This window comes from Callospermophilus lateralis, chromosome 1 (genome assembly GCF_048772815.1).
Source record: "Callospermophilus lateralis isolate mCalLat2 chromosome 1, mCalLat2.hap1, whole genome shotgun sequence".
NCBI classification, from domain to species: domain Eukaryota; kingdom Metazoa; phylum Chordata; class Mammalia; order Rodentia; family Sciuridae; genus Callospermophilus; species Callospermophilus lateralis.
In genome coordinates this window covers 109,264,586-109,283,218 of record NC_135305.1, presented here as the reverse complement: position 1 = coordinate 109,283,218, position 18,633 = coordinate 109,264,586, and the positions used below count along the sequence as shown (strand labels likewise).

At 37.7% G+C, this 18,633-nt stretch overlaps 1 protein-coding gene across 2 annotated transcripts in view; it reads right to left on the bottom strand.

Moving 5' to 3' along the window:
- Positions 1–18,633, bottom strand: part of Egfr (epidermal growth factor receptor) — a 201,533-nt gene that overhangs the window by 65,725 nt on the left and 117,175 nt on the right. For both annotated transcript variants that reach the window (XM_076837032.2, XM_076837042.2), the window contains exons 2-4: positions 7,356–7,507; positions 5,797–5,980; positions 2,264–2,398 (exon numbers count right to left, since the gene is read on the bottom strand). In XM_076837032.2, the coding sequence (XP_076693147.2) occupies positions 2,264–2,398; positions 5,797–5,980; positions 7,356–7,507 (471 nt within the window). The remainder of the gene's footprint in view (positions 1–2,263; positions 2,399–5,796; positions 5,981–7,355; positions 7,508–18,633) is intronic.

Sequence of the window (18,633 nt, the reverse complement as noted above, 5' to 3'; positions counted from 1 at the left end):
AACAAAACAACAACAACAAAAAAAACCTTTACAGCTCTATCAGTTCTATATTTCTCCCTAATCATTAAGTCATTTCAGAACAATTTCTTGAATCAATTTTTACTTGAAATGCCATTTCCTTATGGACTTTTGATTTAGTTAGGTTTATGTGATTATTGCTATAGTTTGGACCTGAAATGTCCTTCACAAACCCATATTTTAAAGGATTAATCCCCAGGTTGGTGCTCTTGGGAAACGGTGGAAAGTTTAAGAGGTGGGGCCTAGTGGGAAGTTTGGTCACTGGGGGAGTTGGGGAAAATGTACTTGAAAGGAATATTGGGATTCTTGCTCCTTCTCTTTCTTTCTCTTTTGCTTCCAGCTGCCATGAGGTGAGTGACTTCCTCTGCCATCTACTTCTGCCATGATGTGCTGCCTTTGCACAGGCCCCAAAACTTTGAGACCAACTTACCATGGACTACAACCTTCAAAACTCTGAATTAAAAAACGCTTTCCTCTTTCAGGTTGATTATCTCATGTATTTTATTATAGTGGAAAGAAAACACAACAATTCTTTAATCAATACCATATTGATTTATGGCTTATAGTATCATCATATTTGACTCTTAATTATTTCATGAACCTGTCCACCCATCATTTTTTTTCCCCAATGCTTCTTGATGGATCTTCCTTACAATCATGATGGCAGTGAGTACAGGTGTACCATTGCAGGCTGTCTGATCTTATTCATGGCAAATCCATAACCTTTGTTTGTAATGTTTTTTTGTTGGTTATAAATTTTAACAATTTGACCTCCTTATTGTCCATCATATAGCTGAGGAAATTCTAACTTTGGTCTCATGAATACAAAAATTTGCATTCTAAAATAAAAACTTTCAGTTTATTACAAACACAATGGGTGATATGTTGGTTATCTAGTAGAATGATACATTTATAAAATGGAAGAGCTCAATATCCATTTTCATAGTAGCATTGGTTAGGGAGTTAAAAGATAAATGAGATATTAGTACATGATGGAATATCATTTGGTCATATAAAGGAAGAAAATTTTGATACATGCTACAACATGGATGGACCTTGAGGACATTATGCTACATGAAATAAGTCCAATACAAAAGGACAAATACTGTGTGATCCCACCTATACCTAGAGTAGTCAACCTCATTGAGACAGAAATTAGGTTGAGGGCTACCTAGGCCAGGGCCTAGGGAGGAAGGGAAAACAGGAGTTAATGATTAATAGATACATAATTTCGGCTTTGCAAGTTGAAAGGAGTTCTGCCAGTACACGGTGGTAATAGCGACACTACGACGTGGATGCATAATGTCATTGAAGTTTACATTTAAAAATGGTTAAGGTAATAAATTTTATATTATGAATATTCCATCACAACCAGTCAACCAATAAACATGAAGCAAATAGAAACAGAAAAGAACATCCAGCTGATGATTTTGAAGAGTTGTGTCAGCTACATTTTGAGACCAAAAATAAACATGCTTCCACTGAACAGCTGTAGGGAAACAGAGATGCAGGAAGTGGTCATCCCTTCTTATTTTAAAGGGTTGAAACACCAGGGGGGATCAGGAAGGGGATCAAACTCAGGGGAGCTTGGTAAGTGTAAGCATGTGTCTTTCAGAGTTTACCACATGGCTTTGGCAATGGGCAAGGGGTGTAGCCGTGACCTTAGGCCTGGTCTCCTGCCAGGCCCTCCCTCACAAAGCTGCTTTACTGATGAACAGGGCAGGGATGAGGTCAGAAGAATTCAGGGAAATATTTACAAACTTCCTCCCTGTGGGCTGTACCCAATTTTGCCTGTGGTTCCATGTGGGAGTGCCTACAGTCATAATCCAGAGGGCAGAAGTCAAGGGGTCAAGAGGGCTGGGGTACCACTATAAGACTCAGTAGTAATTCGGTAGCACACAAGAGGTTGGCCAATCTCCATGAGGCAGGATGGGAGAAGCCTCAAGCCAGAACTAAAGGCTACCACTACAGTTCTTCCTGCAACCAGTAATTCTTCTCAAGGGCTATTCAAGGGTTCAGGCTCTGCGTGAGCAGGTGTGCTACCCGGCAACACGAAAAGTAGACTTTTACCTCTGTCTTATATAAAAGCTCTCCTGGCAGGTAGATAATGTGTTTACTACTTATTTTTGTTTTAGTATAATATGACTTAACAGTAAACATGCTGTCTCTCTCCCCAACTCCAGCACTGAACAGCTCTACCCATCATGGAAGCTGGAAGCCAAGAGAAGGATCTTGCAACACTTACAGCTGCCCAGGCGGTTCTGCAAGTCCATTGACATATTGCTCATAAAGTCATTGTCGATGATATCCCGCCACTGGATGCTTTCCACGTTGCAGAGGACAGGGTTATTGCTGAATCGCACAGCACCATGCAGGATTTCTACATGAACAGAACCACAGTAAGCAAACTTTCCATCTCCTTTAAATTCACATGATGCATTCACATATGTTTTACATTTTATGTTCCATTAGAAAGATGCCAGTGTGCAAATGGTCAGTCCTATGGAAGCCATGCTGGGGGCAGACAAAAACTCAGTTTATGATAGTGCTATGGAGGAGTTAGGATTTCTCCTGATCTGGGCTTTGAATAATAATTAGAAGTTTAGAAATATAGCAGGGAGGGAATGGTTAGTCAGTAAGCACAGAATGAATGATAACTGTTCAGTAGTGGTTCTGGGATCTGATCAAGCTGGATGAGGACTGATTGGAGAGGTAAAAGAGCAGATAGGGCAAGAAGAGCCCGTGGCAGTCACAGGTATTATAGACTCAGGATGGCAGGATAGAGTGGCCAACCTTCACCTAACATGCTCCCAGGTGGCTCTGGAGGATATCATGAGGAAAGGGTGTGCGCCTGTTATGGAGTAAGAACTGTATGTATGAAAAAGCCACAGGTGGACACCAGAGACATGAGAGATGCACAAGACTGTACTGTACAATTGTTTCAAGGAATTCATGAGAGGGCATGAAAAAGTTGGGGATGGAAAAAATTTCAAGCCTGGACAAAGAGAGAGTGCTGCATTGATAACATTTAAACATAAATATTTCTGAAAATGACTTTTGTGTACAAAACACTGAACAGGTGCTGTGGGGTCTGCAAAAATGAATTAGACCTGCTGGCTTCTTTTGGAGGACTGACACACCAATAAAACAGATTAATAGTTCTGTTTAATGGTCCTGTGCCCCCAGGAGACCATGATGATGAGGCTGGGTACTGTGCTAGTTGGTGTATAAATATTATCTTCATTAATCCTCACAATGGTCCAATGACTATCATTTAAATGTAGAGGAAAAAAAAAAATCTTAGTGCTCAGCATTCCACAGGCAGGGAATGGATACAACATGTGCACAAAGTACCAATGCTGAAAAGAAAGGATTCTCCTGGGGAAGAAGAACTCAGCGGCTGCTGGAAAGAATGAGATTTCCAGAATGTATTTACACACTTATTTTATAGGAATAAGGAAGAAAGGCTCTCACAGAAAGAAGACTTGAAAGCAAAGGCACAGAAGGCCTCGGGTACAGAGTTTTCTCAACAGAGAGAAGAGTATAAAGCAATTGCAGGAGGAAACCTGGGAGATCAGGAAAGGCCAAACTGCAGAGCCTGATATGGAAGTCAGAGATGACCACAGGGTCACCAAGTGCATCATGTGCCTCATGAGAGAGCCATGTACAGATGGATGAAACTGAGAGGCCAGATTTGAAAACACAAGATGGGGATGCCAAGGCTGCAGGGACACTCAGGACAAAAGACGAAGGGGCTGTGAGTGCAGAAAAAGCAGAGTCTAAAACAGGGCCTGAGAGAAACCTATTGTCAGTGATAGGGAGAAATAAGGGGTAAGAAAGGTGAAGGGGACATCAGGTGCCACTGTCTTGTAGCTTCGAAAAGAAAGACAGTCAGGAGGCAGCCAGATATTTATTTTTACTTTTCACATTCATGAATGCTCATTCTGTGGCAGGCTCTAGGTTGACGGTTAATAATGCTATATTAAATAATCTGGATCTGTACAATCCAACCTTGGTTTAAAAGTAAGAATAATACCAAGGACTCACTAAAGCAGATGCTTTGCCTATAGTGAGTCACTTAATTTTCTCAACAGTCCTAACTATTGTGGTGAGTATGCAGCCCACATTTCTGAAGGTGAGGCACAGGGAGCTGAAAGAACGTGCTCCAGAGTCTCTGCTTAGTGAGTGATAGAGCCCGGGCTGGAACCCAGACAGTCTGGCTCCAGGAACCAGACTCGCCCCCTGGGGCCTTGTTTCATGACACATGTGAGGCATGACAGGCGGAGTGAGGCACACTGAATGTACCGAATCAGCCACTTCACAAAATGCAAGTAAAACACCACGAGTGCTAGAATAAACACAGAAACATGAGCGTGGGTGCTCCGAGCAGTAAAGCTGTGGGTGGGAATTTTTAAGGCAATTTATAGGATGGTAAATGAAGGAACCAAGGAGATGATTGCCTAGCTGTTTCCATTCTCGGCTTTGGATGTGTGGCTCACACTCCAGCTCTGCACACCTGCTAGGCTCCTGTCATTCCAAACAGGGCCTCCTCTGCTCCACACCCCTCTTCTTATCTTGCTCCTTTCCCTTTCAGCTCTATGTCCCCATCAGAACCACACAGGAAGGATGAAATATGGGGACAGTGATTTGGGGCCATCCCTGGGTTCTCTGTTTACTAGCATGGGGCCTTGGGACAGTTACTTTACTGCCATTTCTCTATTTGGTAAAACGACTGCATGTAACATCCACTTTGAAAGAGTGATGTGGGCAGTAAATGCAGTTACTGATTTAACATGCCTGCCATGCGGTAGGGCACAATTGTTGTCTATTTTTATCTCCACTTTTTTTTTTAAAGTCAATTTACCCTCACTTCTACCATCTCCAGTTTCCTCTCCCAGGAGCCTCCCAAGTATCCTTCTTACAAGAATTCAAACTTCTATCAAATCTTCATTCCTTGTCCTTAACTTACACCTGATTTTCCATATAACAGCACTACTCTTGAGACTGCATCAAATGTGGATAGGGTTTTTAATGTACACTAATACCTCCTTATCAGCAATTTTGCTTTACATAAATTTCAAATCCCATTGCAAACTAGGTAACAAAATTATTGCTTATTCAATGAGATACTTGAGAGAGAGAGAGAGAGAGAGAGAGAGAGAGAGAGAGAGAACAAGATTATATTCATGTAACTTTATTATAGTGTTCGGTTGTAATTGTTCTGTTATTATTCATTAATGGTGTTAATCTCTTACTATGCCCAATTTATAAATTAAACTGCCAGAGGTATGTATATATAGGACAAAAACAGTACAAATAGGCATTTTGGTGCTACAGAGATGATGGGCATTTACTGGAGGTTTGGAATATATCCCCCCCGAGTATGAGGGAGAGTTACTGTATGTCCTTGTATACCTGAGATCTAGTTCAGAGGCTGGCAGTTTATTTCTTCCCCACATGCATGAACTCTCTATTCCAGTGCAGGAATAAAAAAAAGATTCTTTTACCCAGAATATTTGCCATTTCTTCCCAACCCTCCGGATATTTTTCCACATCCATGGAAGAATGGGTAACTGGCTGAAATCTTCCCTTTCTATTACATTATCTATCTTCTTCTTAGTAACTTCCACTAAGATTCTGGATCCTGCAAACAGTTGGCATGCAATACATGTGTATTTCATGAATAAAAGGTGGAATTTAAAAAAGTGACAGTTATTGAGTGCCAATCAGAATCACCTTCTGCATTTACACACACCCATGACCCCCCTGGCCTCTCACCCTGTAAGTTTCTCATAGGCAGCTCCCTTAGTCCAGTTTTATTTGCACCGTAGTTAGACAGGACTGCTAAGGCATAAGTATTTTCATAGAGCACATTTCCTCTGATGATCTGCAGGTTTTCCAAAGGAATCCTCTCCACTGTGTTGAGGGCGATGAGTACATAACCAGCAACTTCCTGGATGGTCTAATGAGATAAAACAACAATATTTTATTTCTCTTTCAAAGAGTTGAAGAATTCAAGGTCTGAAATGGGCCCAGACGTTCCAGGGCACCTAACTGCACCATAATACACATTAGTGGTTGACAAATGTAAGATATGTAAATGATTACAACTGAGCAAAGAAGTAACAGGATTTGAAATGATCCGATTCCTCCACTTTGGGTTTTGAAGCCTGTAATGAAGAGCAATGTGCATTAATTAGGAGTACTGCAACTTAACACTTCAGATGAAAATGAGAATTTTAAAAAACTACTTTGTATCTATCTCATAATTTCTTTCTTTCTTTCTTTCTTTTTTTTTGTACCAGGGATTGAACTCAGATGCACTCAACCACTGGGTCACATCCCTGCCCCTTTTTGTGTTTCATTTAGAGACAGGGTCTCACTGAGTTGCTCAGCAGCCTTGCTTTTTCCTGCGGCTGTCTTTGAACTCTCAATCCTTCTGTCTCAGCCTCCCAAGCTGCTGGGATTACAGGTGTGTGCCACAGTGCCTAGCTCTCATATAATTTCTTACCAAAAAAAGTAAAAGAGGGAGGGAAGGAGAGCTCGAGAGGTGTGGTGGAGTGAGAAGGAAAGAGGAAGAAAGGAAGGAAAGAAGGCAGGTAGGCAGGCAGGCTGGCCAGCCAGAAGGTGGCGAGACAAATCCAATCAAAATTTAAGTACCATCAAACTCTAAGCTTACTGTAAAATATTTAGGAATTGTGAGAACTGGTTATAATCTCTTGGGAGCTTGAAATTGGCTATGGTGAGAATATTTATGCCAAGGATAAAGGCACGTACTATAAAGCCAGGGTTTTTATGATTATTATTTTTTTTTTGGAGGGGGGTAACTAAGGATTAAACCCAGGCGTGCTTAATCACTGAGCCACATCCCCAGCCCTTTTTAAAAATATTTTATTTAGAGACAGGGTCTTGCTGAGTTGCTTAGCACCTCACTAAGTTGCTGAGGCTGGCTTTGAACTTGCAATCCTCCTGCCTTAGAGTCCTGAGCCACTGGGATTACAGGTGAGTGCCTCCATACCCAGCTATTTTCATTATTTTTCAAAAGACCTGATATGCCAGCATAGCATGACTGAAGCAATGGCTAGCGATTAATGTCAGAATCTGTGGTGACAGTGGAGTTCCAGGCTAGCTGTTTCTCTCCAATATTCTTTTTTAGCTATAACCTGATCCAAGACAGTAAAGGAGACTCTCACAAAAATCTCATCTATAGCTCCCTTGGACTTGGAACCACCACAATGAAAAGTAAACATGCTTCAAGTTAAATTCTGTCTAGCTGTTTTCTGCTAATATGAACTTCTATCATATTTGGGTAGGATAACAAATTCATACAAACAAACCTTTAAGAAGGAAAGGTCATAATTCTTTTGCACGTAGGTAATTTCCAAGTTCCCCAAGACCACTTCACAGTTATTGAACATCCTCTGGAGGCTCAGAAAGTGATCTTCAAAAGTGCCCAACTGGGTGAGCTTGTTACTTGTGCCTTGGCAAACTGGAATAAAGGACAAAAAAGATATGTCATAAAATGCTTTGAAGTAACAAAACTAATATAAATATTTACTAACTTTCTAAGCTTTAGTGATTTACAATATTAATTCTGATCAAAGGATACTTCAAGACCAATGTGATAAAAGATGTTAAAGCTTATGTAAGGTGTAATTCAATGTAAGAGGAAATGCATCTCTATACTGCATGGGATTTCATTATATTAAAATATGTAAAAAATGTTTAAAATTCAATGGGAATATATGAAATTTCTATGAAAGTCTTTAAGACAAGAAAATTCTATAAGAGTTCTGGTAGTCAAAAAGAAAATTTTATAAGGAATTTAATAATTACAAGGTTGAGTTAATAATTGTAAAATGAACATTTTAGTTTGCAAAAAGTTAGCATGCACATTGTGTGTGCAAAGAATGTGCACAAACATAACATACACTAGACAATGTTTTCTGACCATCACACTATAGATCTAAAGTCAATCACAAGCGCACATAATTGAAAAACCCATCTGGGTGAAGATTAAAAATATTCCTCTATACAAATGCAGCAAAGAAAAAAATCAAAGAAATAATTGAATAGTTAGAAAATAACAAAAAAGAAGACACAACTTTTAAGAACACTTGGGGATAGACAAGCATGTTCCTCTGGCTTGTACACTCTGTCATTCCACAGAGCACAAGCATATGCACAATTGCTTTGCATCAACGGCCAATACACAACCTGTATCCTTAGTGTTTCAGGATGTCAAATTTTAATCCAAGATAACGTTTTAAATTAGGGGCCAAAGTTAGACTGTAGAAATGCACTTGGAAGCTTACATTTAAAAGCAAAGGAGAGGATTATAATAAAGTGATATTTACAAACCTAGCTCTTTGAAAGGCGAGTTTCGGCAGGCCTAACAAAACAAAGAGGCTTGGGGCTTTTGAAGCAGGGAGCTTGTTAATAAGGGACTATGTTTGAACCAAAATTATCATCAGTGAAGAAATATGGCCTCTGGCTTTGGACATTATAATCAGACCTGGCCAGGTCCTTCTTCATCTGTAAAGGTGCTGACTGGACAACCAGGTGGCAGTCCACAGAGCAAGGCCAAAGTCAATACTGCACTGGTACTTTCTTCAGAAACTTTTAAAATATATTCTATTTTATAGACTTCTTTGTTCCCTCCCTATGGGAATTATTCTAAGAGCATCATGTGTCTGCCCTTGCATGACGGAGCCACAGCCATGAGTACATGTTCAAACACCACATAATCAACCCAAGGCATTTATACAAACATTAGCTATGATGCAATCTTCACATCCTTTTTAACTCTGTGGGGATTTCCCTATTTTTCCCTTCTATGCTCTCATCCAAATTCAATAGTAGTAAAAACTTTCACAAAGGAACTCAGTCCCTATCTCCTATCTGCAAAGGCAGGATGATTGCATAGTTCTTTCAACCATAATTTTGGCTCAATCCAATGTCGCTCATCTGTTTTTACCCAGGAACCTGGGCTACTTTGACTGTAACCTCAACCTGGAATGATCATATAACTGTTCTACCCAAGCAGACAGGGCTGGATTGATTTCCCAATACTAAGTCCTTAAAGATGTCACCATGGATGTAAGTACTGGCTTTTGATAATAACATGCCACCTTGAAGCTGGCGCACCTTGTAACAAAAGCTGCTCTCCTAAACAACAGATGTATGTCTACCTTTCACTATAAATGATCAGCTGTGATCCAGGTCCCCATAAGTAATAGTTGTGCTTTTCATGTCATTCAGATGGGCAGAGTGTACTAGAACTTAGGGTTAGAGCAGTTTTCAGAAGAGCTTCTTTAGTGTACAGAGGGATGGCAACAAAAGACGCTGTTTTTGTTTGTTTTTTTGATGGTCAAGGACAACAGCTTCTAAATTTCTTTCAGTCAAACCTAAGAATTTTTATTTTTGTAGACAATGTATGAATAAATTTTTGTCAGTAATAAAGGAAAATATGCAATTTAAAATACTAATTTTAAATCATATTATAGATAAAAATAATTTTTAAAAGACTGTATTGTTCTTTCACTCATTTACTTTAAAAATGCTAAATGAGCACCTAATTTCATAGCTGTGAAAACTTTTCATGGCCCTTCATCATGTACAATGAAGATGACTTACTTTTATATTCATAAAAAATTGTATATTTCGAATAAAATAGCAACATTACATATTAATGATGCAAATGTTGACTCAAAACATTTTAAGAAGCAACTGGCCAACTTGTATAATCAAATAAATATGTGTAAATTCTACATCATGAATTCAAAAAACCTATCTTTAAGAAGCGCTTAAATATAGAAAAAGCTTCATGCTGAACATTGTTTATTATTTACCATTTCAATAATGGTAAAAAAATTTGCAAAGAAATCTAAATGCCCAACTGCCCAACAGGACTATCCTTGCATATAAGGGAATAGTTGACATAGTGATTCAATAAAGACAAGTTGTTCTTGAATATTATCCCAGGGCTAATGTACTCAAGTATAAAGTCATTATAATGCTGTTTCTTCTACAGCTTTCTCTTCCTATATATCCAAAGAGGATGCCAGTATATGAGTGAAACCTAGGATGATGATCAGAATGAACTGCTCTAGGGGCTGAGGTGGAGCATATTTAGCATGTTTGAGGCCCTGGATTTGATCCCCAGTGAGGGTACACGCGTGTACACAACCACTCACCCCCACAAAAAGATTGGTATAGGTTTCACACCTACACACATATGCACACACAGATTGGTATAGGTTTCCTAATTGAAACAAAGTATAATCTTGGCTCCATCTTTATACCAAATATAAAGCCATGAGAAAATTTAAATGTGAGACCACTGAAACAAAATAAAATTATTAGAAAATAATAACCATGAACTAATTAGTCTGATTTTAAATAAAACTGCAAAGAGTAAGAGATTTTTAGTTAGTCCAGGAGAAAGTCTGTTTTGTTACTTCCTTATTATGTGATCTTGAAACATTCCCCTGAGCTTTTTGAATTAGCTTTCTCAAAACACCAAAATAATCCTGAACTGCCAATTGTTTTGAATATTGAATGAATAGATGAGAGCTTTCAGCTTTCTTTTCTTAAAGTTCACATTTGTATACTGTGTGCATGCATGTATATGCTACAACAAATCCCATTAATATATTTAGTTATAATATAATAATAAAATACAGGAAAAAAGTTCAAAACTAAAGAATGTTCATTACTGAGGATGTGATACTAATATACTGTAACATGCACCTGGACAGATGTTAGGCGACCTCAGTGCCTTAGTACACTGCTCTAAGTGTCTAAAATGGGATGTTTGGATCTGCACATTGGCTTACTCAGTTGCTTTGCAGAATATTTATCAAATCAGAAAAAAAAAAAAAGAAAGCAAAAGGAACACATTGTACTTCAAGAATTTCTTAAAACATGCACTTTAAATTTAGTTTTTAAAACAATTTATTCAGAGAACTTCAATATTTACTTTAGGTCTATTCATTGACAACCATACAATTTTATTTGTATATATCAAGTTTCATAAAATGCTAATGGCTTTCTCCATCTCTTGCAAACCTGAAGACAAATTCTACTGAATCAAGAACAGGTCCTGTGGCTCAGGTAGTCAAAGCCCCAAGCTTTTTGTCCTCAAATTTTATTATAAAGATTTATAAATACAAAGAAAAGCTGATAGAATTGTACTGTGAACATCCTTATGTATTATTATGGAGTAGACGGCTCTCCTGGCCCACAAACCTGGGCAAATCTGTTACTGATTAAGATGCAACTTTTAAACAACCTATATTCACTTTATCAAGTGTCTATCCATCGATCTGATTTTTTTTTTTTTTTTTTTGGATGCATTTTAAAGTCAGGTACAAATATCAGTGGATTTCACCTTGGTCTATCACTGACCACAGTTCAATGTCAGTTTACAGTTCTTGTTTTCAAGGGATCATCCACAAACTGTGAATAGATTAATCTGAAATCTAGCATTTCATGAGTTTTAACAAATGTGTTCACTTGTGCACCCTCATCTCCTGTTATGATAGAGAACATCACAGACAGACACCTTCATCCTCTTTCCCAGCCAGGCCTTGCTCCACACACCAGAGGCAATCCTGTGACTTGTTTTCACTCCACAGCAGTTTGCCTACTTTAAAACTTCATATGAATGGAATTGCACAGCATTGCCCTTTTGGTTAAGGGTTATTTCACAGCACAGTATTTTAGAGATTAATCCTTGCTTTGTTACACTTAGTTTTTGTGATAGGCCTAGGAAACCATACAACAGGAAGTTATCTCAGCCCTGAGATATCTAGGACTGACACAGATTCTGGTTATTCTTCAACTTTACCTTAACTAAAAATGAAAAGGAATCTGCCTTCTTTAAGTGTTACACCACTTGGTTTTATGAGGTAGGTCCTGTGCTCTCCTGTACCATTATGGGGTAGACAGCTCTCCTGGCCTACGAGCCTGGGCAAATCTGTTACTGATTAAGATGCACCCGTAAAACAGGTTTCTCCAGTTGCCCAAACTCACTCAGACACTTTTGGAATGGCCTCAGTAAATTTATAATTGTTTTAATCTGCTGTTTTCTCAACTACATATTAATGGCTGCCAAAGTAGTTGTGCTTTTGCAAATTTCTTCCCTCCACCTCCCAAATTGCCTCTGCTTTTACCCTTGCTTCTATTTTCCACAGAGCATTCTCTGTTTTAAAACAGAAATCACATCACATGGTTCCTTGGTTTGAACCATATGAAAGTTTCTCTCAGTTGTAGTTAGAGTCAGGATAAGCTTCTCCTCATGGTCATATGAGGCTTTGTCAGTTCCGTCTCCTCTCAGTTGCTCTTCTTCTGGCTCCCTGGCCCATCTACATTCCTCCATTTCTCAGCTCACATCCACCAAAGGCTATTCCATCTGCCATCTGCGTGGAGTGCTCTCACACTGCTACCCTGGATCTGTGCATTTTTGCTTCCTTTTTATCACAAGTTTCAATTCAATGCTCATGCCCCTGGAAAGGCCTGTTCTGAAACCATCATCAGCTTAACACACCACTGCACTGTGTCACATTATTCTACTTTCTTTCCTTCCTAGAACTTATCACTACTTAAAATTAGTATTGGTTTATGTATTTATTATCCATATCTCCCTACCATGTATCATGCATGCATCAAAACTATTCGAAGCCTGCATGCCTGTAATCCTAGCAACTTGGGAGGCTGAGACAGGAGAACTGCAAATTCAAAGCCAGCTTCAGCAACTCAGTGAAACCCTGTTTCTAAATAAAATACAAAATAGGGATGGGGATGTGGCTCTGTGGTTGAGTGCCCCTGAGTTCAATCCCCAGTACCAAAACAAAAAAAAAAAAAAAAAAGCATTTGAAAAATGCATCTGCATCTGAACTGAACATGTGCACACCTTTTCTTATTATTTCTTATATAATACAGCATAACAGCTATTTACATAGCATTCATGCTGTGTTAGGTATTATAGTCATCTAGAAATGACTTGAAATATAGAAAAGAATGTGTGGAAGTTACATTATATTTTATATAAGGTAATTATGCATCCATGGATTTGAGCATCCACAAAGTTCTGGTACTAACTCCCCAGGGAGACTGAGGGATTGAAAAAATTTATATATATATATATATATATATATATATATATATATATAAAATATTTTATAAATATATATATTTATATATATTTTAAAAAAAACATTAGGTAAATATTTCATTTGAGATACACATACGTATAATACAATATATATACACACACACACATATATATATGGATGGATACACACATTTTGTTGGACAACTATGATGTGCACACAATGACACCATTGCACATCTTTTTTTGTTGGGAAAGCAACGAGTGACTCCGGGACCAAAGTTTTAGACGATTCTCATTTCCATGTATCAGATGGAGAAGGAGGTGGAGAAAGAGGAAGGATGTATTAGAAGAGTGACGATCTTTACAATTTTCTGATTGGTCATTATAAAGTCTCTCTAGCTTAGATAACACATATAATTAAACTTCAATGGCCAGAGGAAGATTTATTTTTCCCCATTTTAATGATGAAAAGTTTAAAGAAATCTCAAATGAAATATTTACCTAATTTTTTAAAAATATATAAATATATATATTTATAAAATATAAAATATATATATATATATATATATATATATATATATATATATATATATATATATATAACAGATATACAGTTTTCCAGAGGTTTTATCATGTCAAGATTTATAACTTATTTTGCTTTACTAAAATTTCAAAATGTATATATATATACATCCAAACTTTGCTGAAGTGCAAAGAACTATGAACTATGTCAGGAAGAAAATATACACGAGTCTTTTTTGAGTAATGGACTTTTACATGCTTTTTTCATTTGTAAATTACAGTTTTTGCATTTTTCAAATTTTCTACAGTGACCATATTACTTCACAATAATAATATTAATAATAATAAAGTCAATAAAAATTATTAAAGAGAAAATGTACTCAAATCTGTGTTGAACAATGCCAAAGAAGGCTATCTTAATGAATAATTAATAAATACATTTAAAAAAAATTTCAATATCTGTGTCAGTTGGCTTTTGTGAAAGTGCTCTAAATTAGAAATGGAAGTACACAATAATAAATAATATTAATAATAAATAAATGATAATGAATAATAATGAAGTACATAAACACAGAAAGTGTTTGAAAGGCAATAACCTGTAGTTCATCCACTTCAGTGTTGTTCATGATAGTTGCATATGACACCCATTGGCAAATATCATACTGTATGTGCAGATAATGTCTTTTCAAATGGTGATAGACTTGAAGAAGACCTGCATTATATTCTTTTCATCACCTATTAAATATTAATTAGGGAATTAATTAGCGAAGAGGAAATTTATTCTATAAAAATAATGCTTATCAATTGTGATTACAGAATCAGACTAAATTGATGAAACTTATTTAATCCACAGGATAGTTTGCAATAATAGGAAAGTGGAAGATCTTGGTTATGAGTCATTATGAAACAATCAGAAAAACAAAAGTAATGACAAAGTAGCCATTAAATTTTTATTGTGGTTCAAATCAAAGGTTTTGTGGAATAGGAGGAGTCTCATAATTGTGAGGATTTTTCTTCATTTACAAAACTTTGTTTTTCTCAGTAATGCTTAGCTATATTTTATTTCACAGTTAGTAAACAGTAGCTGGTAGGCATCTGAAGGTATTCGTCAAAATGAATTTGAATCTACACTACAACTTGGAAGTGTACATGTAATACTTGAAAAGGTATCTTAAATTTTTGAGAACTTGCCATATACGTTATAATACACCTACTAGACTAAACATGCCAATCTTTGGCATGTCTAACACAGTTACAAACTAAAGTAACTCTAATTAAGTTAACAAGCAGAAGATTTTAAAATAACATCTTTTATTTAGAGTTGGAGAACAGAACACTAAAAAATTGGTTGACTTTCATCCCCATGATTTCCTTCCTATTATTAAAATATTTCTAGGCCAAGTTGATGATAATTATAAAATATACTAATTAGAGTTGGGATACCTTCATATTTTGTGTCCTGCTCAGTTAACTGGCATTTCTGAAATCCTAGGAAGGTCAATTTCATGTGTGACTCTAGAATAGGTTTCCAATGACACCATCAAACATTTCTTTCAGCAAGAAAATTGGGACAGTGTCATTATGGGGTAATCTCCAGCCAGTTATCTCACCTCTGCAGGTTTCAGTATATTTACTGCTTAAAACGGGACCAGATCTAGGTATTTCACAGGGCAGTTGTAAGCAGTAATGAGATTGTGTACACTAAAGTGTTTTATAATCACTAATATCTTTAAAATAAATTATGGGTGACACCGACTCTTTACCACATCAACAATCATCACAATCTACTTCTGACTACATATCGCCAATAATTGACCACCATTGTTTTTAAAATTAATAATCTTAAATCACAGGTCAATCCAATCTACTTTTTATGGGAAGTTGAATGGCTCATAAATCTGAATTTAATATGTTTTGTACCACTAAAAACAAAATTAGACTAAAAACTATTTCAGAAAGCAATCCTCATTGATCTGTTGTTTACTAACTCCAATAAATCCCTTGTGAGTACCTTTACGTGCTTGACAATACACTTTATCTTGGGAGCTAGGAAGCAGATCATTCATATAGAATTAGATCTAAATGTGCTAGAGTATTCCTTGACTGAATATTCAATACTGAACAGGGAAATCTGGAAAAAGGGCAGAATATTTTATTCGGTTAAAAATCTCTCTGAATGAAAACATAAACAAGAGTGAATGTGGTGTGCTACTTTTCATTTCCTAGAGATAGCATGAATAAGCTCTCTGACCAGTGCTCTGTTTTTCTAATCTCTAAGATGAGGACAACTGCTTACTCATGTTCAGGGGCTCTCTCCTTACACAGAGACATACTTTGGGAATGGATAATACCACTTCCCTTCCAAAGGTCTGTCAGCCATACTGCCACTTATACCCGTTGCCTCCAGTGAATCTGGCCTATTTATTCAGAGCTCATTCTTTTCTTCAGATGAGCACCTCAGGCCTGCCAGAGAAGGGCAGCAGAGTCAAGAACAACAGCAGAACCTACATTTGCATTGCAATTCACAGTTCTCAGTGCTCTTCCTGTGAGTTCAGACACTGACTCATGAATGAGCTACAACCTGCCTGTCACCTGGATGTGGGTGAGGTGATGAGGGTGGCCATGACCAAATACCAAAGGAGAACCCCTGAAATGGTATAGGTTTGGATTAGTTGGCTGCCACCATAGGAAAGTAACACTTGAAAGACCAGGGATAGGATGGATGGGTAGGCACCAGGTGACAAGAATGATAATAAATGAGGGTAAGCCCAGAAAAAGGCAGTCAGGAAAAAAGTGGGAAATACAAAATTCCAATGGGGTTGGTGCCAAAAAGCATTTCATGAAAACTGGCTTTGAAACCTGACCAGTTTGCCTTCAGGAAGGCCAGCTCTTTTTTGAAACTTAAGTTTGGAACCACCTGTCACCTGTGACCTGGCTTTACTCTGTGTGGCAGAGGGCTGGTCAACAAGAAACAATGTAGACATTTGAAAGACAGTTGGTATGTGGAACTTGAGCCTAAGATCCAACATTGCCTTGGGTTTTGGCATGCTCATTATTTCTTCCACAGCCTCTGATAGGACCTAAGAGCTGACATCAGAGTGTAGCTTTTCTTTTCTGAGATCCACCTTCACGATCCATACATTCCCAGCAAGGTGATATGGAGGAAAGTGAGGCAGGGTTCACTGGATTTCATTATTCTGGGCGCAGTCCTCACCTAACTCACATACCTTCTCTCTTATATCCTGCTGCTCAGGCCCACATGACTCACTTAATGACAAAGACTGAGTAATGTTTCCCATATGGGGCTGTTTACTTGCTGGTTGAGTTGTCCCTCTAGAATTCCTATGAATACCATGCATGGCTGGGGAGCTTCTGGGCAAGGTGGGGTCAGAAGCCTGGGACAACACTATAGCCAATCAGCTGGGGCTCTGTTTGCCCTGCTCCACATCTGCACCTGAGACATGAGAGGTCATTTGTTCTTCTGTTCATTCATACGTTCATTCATTCATTCAACTAAAACATTTTTAGTAAAAGACAATTTTAGTACAAAGACAATTGCCAAGGATGAATCAGAGGACTCACTGCCTAGAAGGAGTATATCAGCCCTCTGGGGAGATGATTTTATAAATGAAATAGTCATAGCACATTCCAAGCCACACAACAGATGTGCTAAATGAACAAGAGACAGAAAGAGGATGACTTGCCAAGCTCAGGTAATCTGGGAAGGAGATTTCAATTTTCCACATTCAGGTTAAATGTATAAATTGCTTATAAGTTCCAAGTTTTGGCTTGGTGACTTCACTACATAATCCCATGATTCACCACACTAAAAAATTAAGATTTTTTTTTTTTTTTTTAATTTCTACTGTTTTTCCCTGCATTTCCCTCTTCTGGGTCATTGTCCAAATTCTAAACTTGGGAGTACAAGTTATCCTTTTCAACACTTGTTTAGGGTTATCTATATGATTCATTCTTCCTGGAAAAAACATGTAATTTGCAAGGAAATAAAAGATTTGTGATTCAAAACGGGATAGAAATTCCTTTTTTTTTTTTTAACCAATGTTTCTCTGAAGAGAGACTTTGGATTCTGTGTGGCAGTACATGTCCCCTACTCCTCCCAAGATGACTTAAGAGTTCTTTTAAAAATGTTCTTTTATTTTTACCAATGTTTTAAAAAATTAGTTTCTAGTGCACATGTGTGTTTTAAGGCCACATGAATGTTAGAAAAGCAAACATACAAGTTGTCCCACCACTGCCACAAATAAGAAAATAAAAGCGAATGAGAACCAAAAATTCAAACAAAAGAACAATCAGTAAGTCACCAGGAGAAGAAAAAAAAAAATTTTCCCCCTGAAAACATAGATGCTCCCTATCATTCCTCCCTCTTTTCCTCCACATCAAGGCCAGGTCTAGTTGCTTAGGTACTCAGTGATAGTCATCATCTAGCCTGTGTTTGGTGGGTGCATACTTCCAGAGTGTTGCTCTTGCAGAACACAGGAAACATGGGCTGATGATGCTGGGGTTCTCCAAGAACCAATGAATGTGTTCCGTGGGGAAACCTATTAAAGCAAGGGAAGATCTGGAATCTTCCCCTGAGGATCAAACATGGAGTAACTGATAACTAGAAGAGTGGTTAATGGATGAAGAAAAGCTGTAGGTAGAGAAGTGGAGGGAAGCTCAACTGCTTTGTGAATACTTGGGGAAGAAATGGATTTGGGAGGCTGAGATGGGGCATGAAAGGAAGGCACAAGGCTGGTACACCTGAGACTGCTAAGCCATGTCTCAAGTCTGAGCTTGCAACTGTGCTATATTAGGCTAGGATTGTTCTTTGTATGATAGTCATCTTATCCTTTTACTATTGGGGGCAAACAACTTATTTTTCTTTTCACTGCCGTGAAAAGAAAATAATCTTTAAAAAAAAAAAAGTACTGGCTTGATTTTACCAGTGAGCACAGCGCATGGCTTTCTTTTATTCG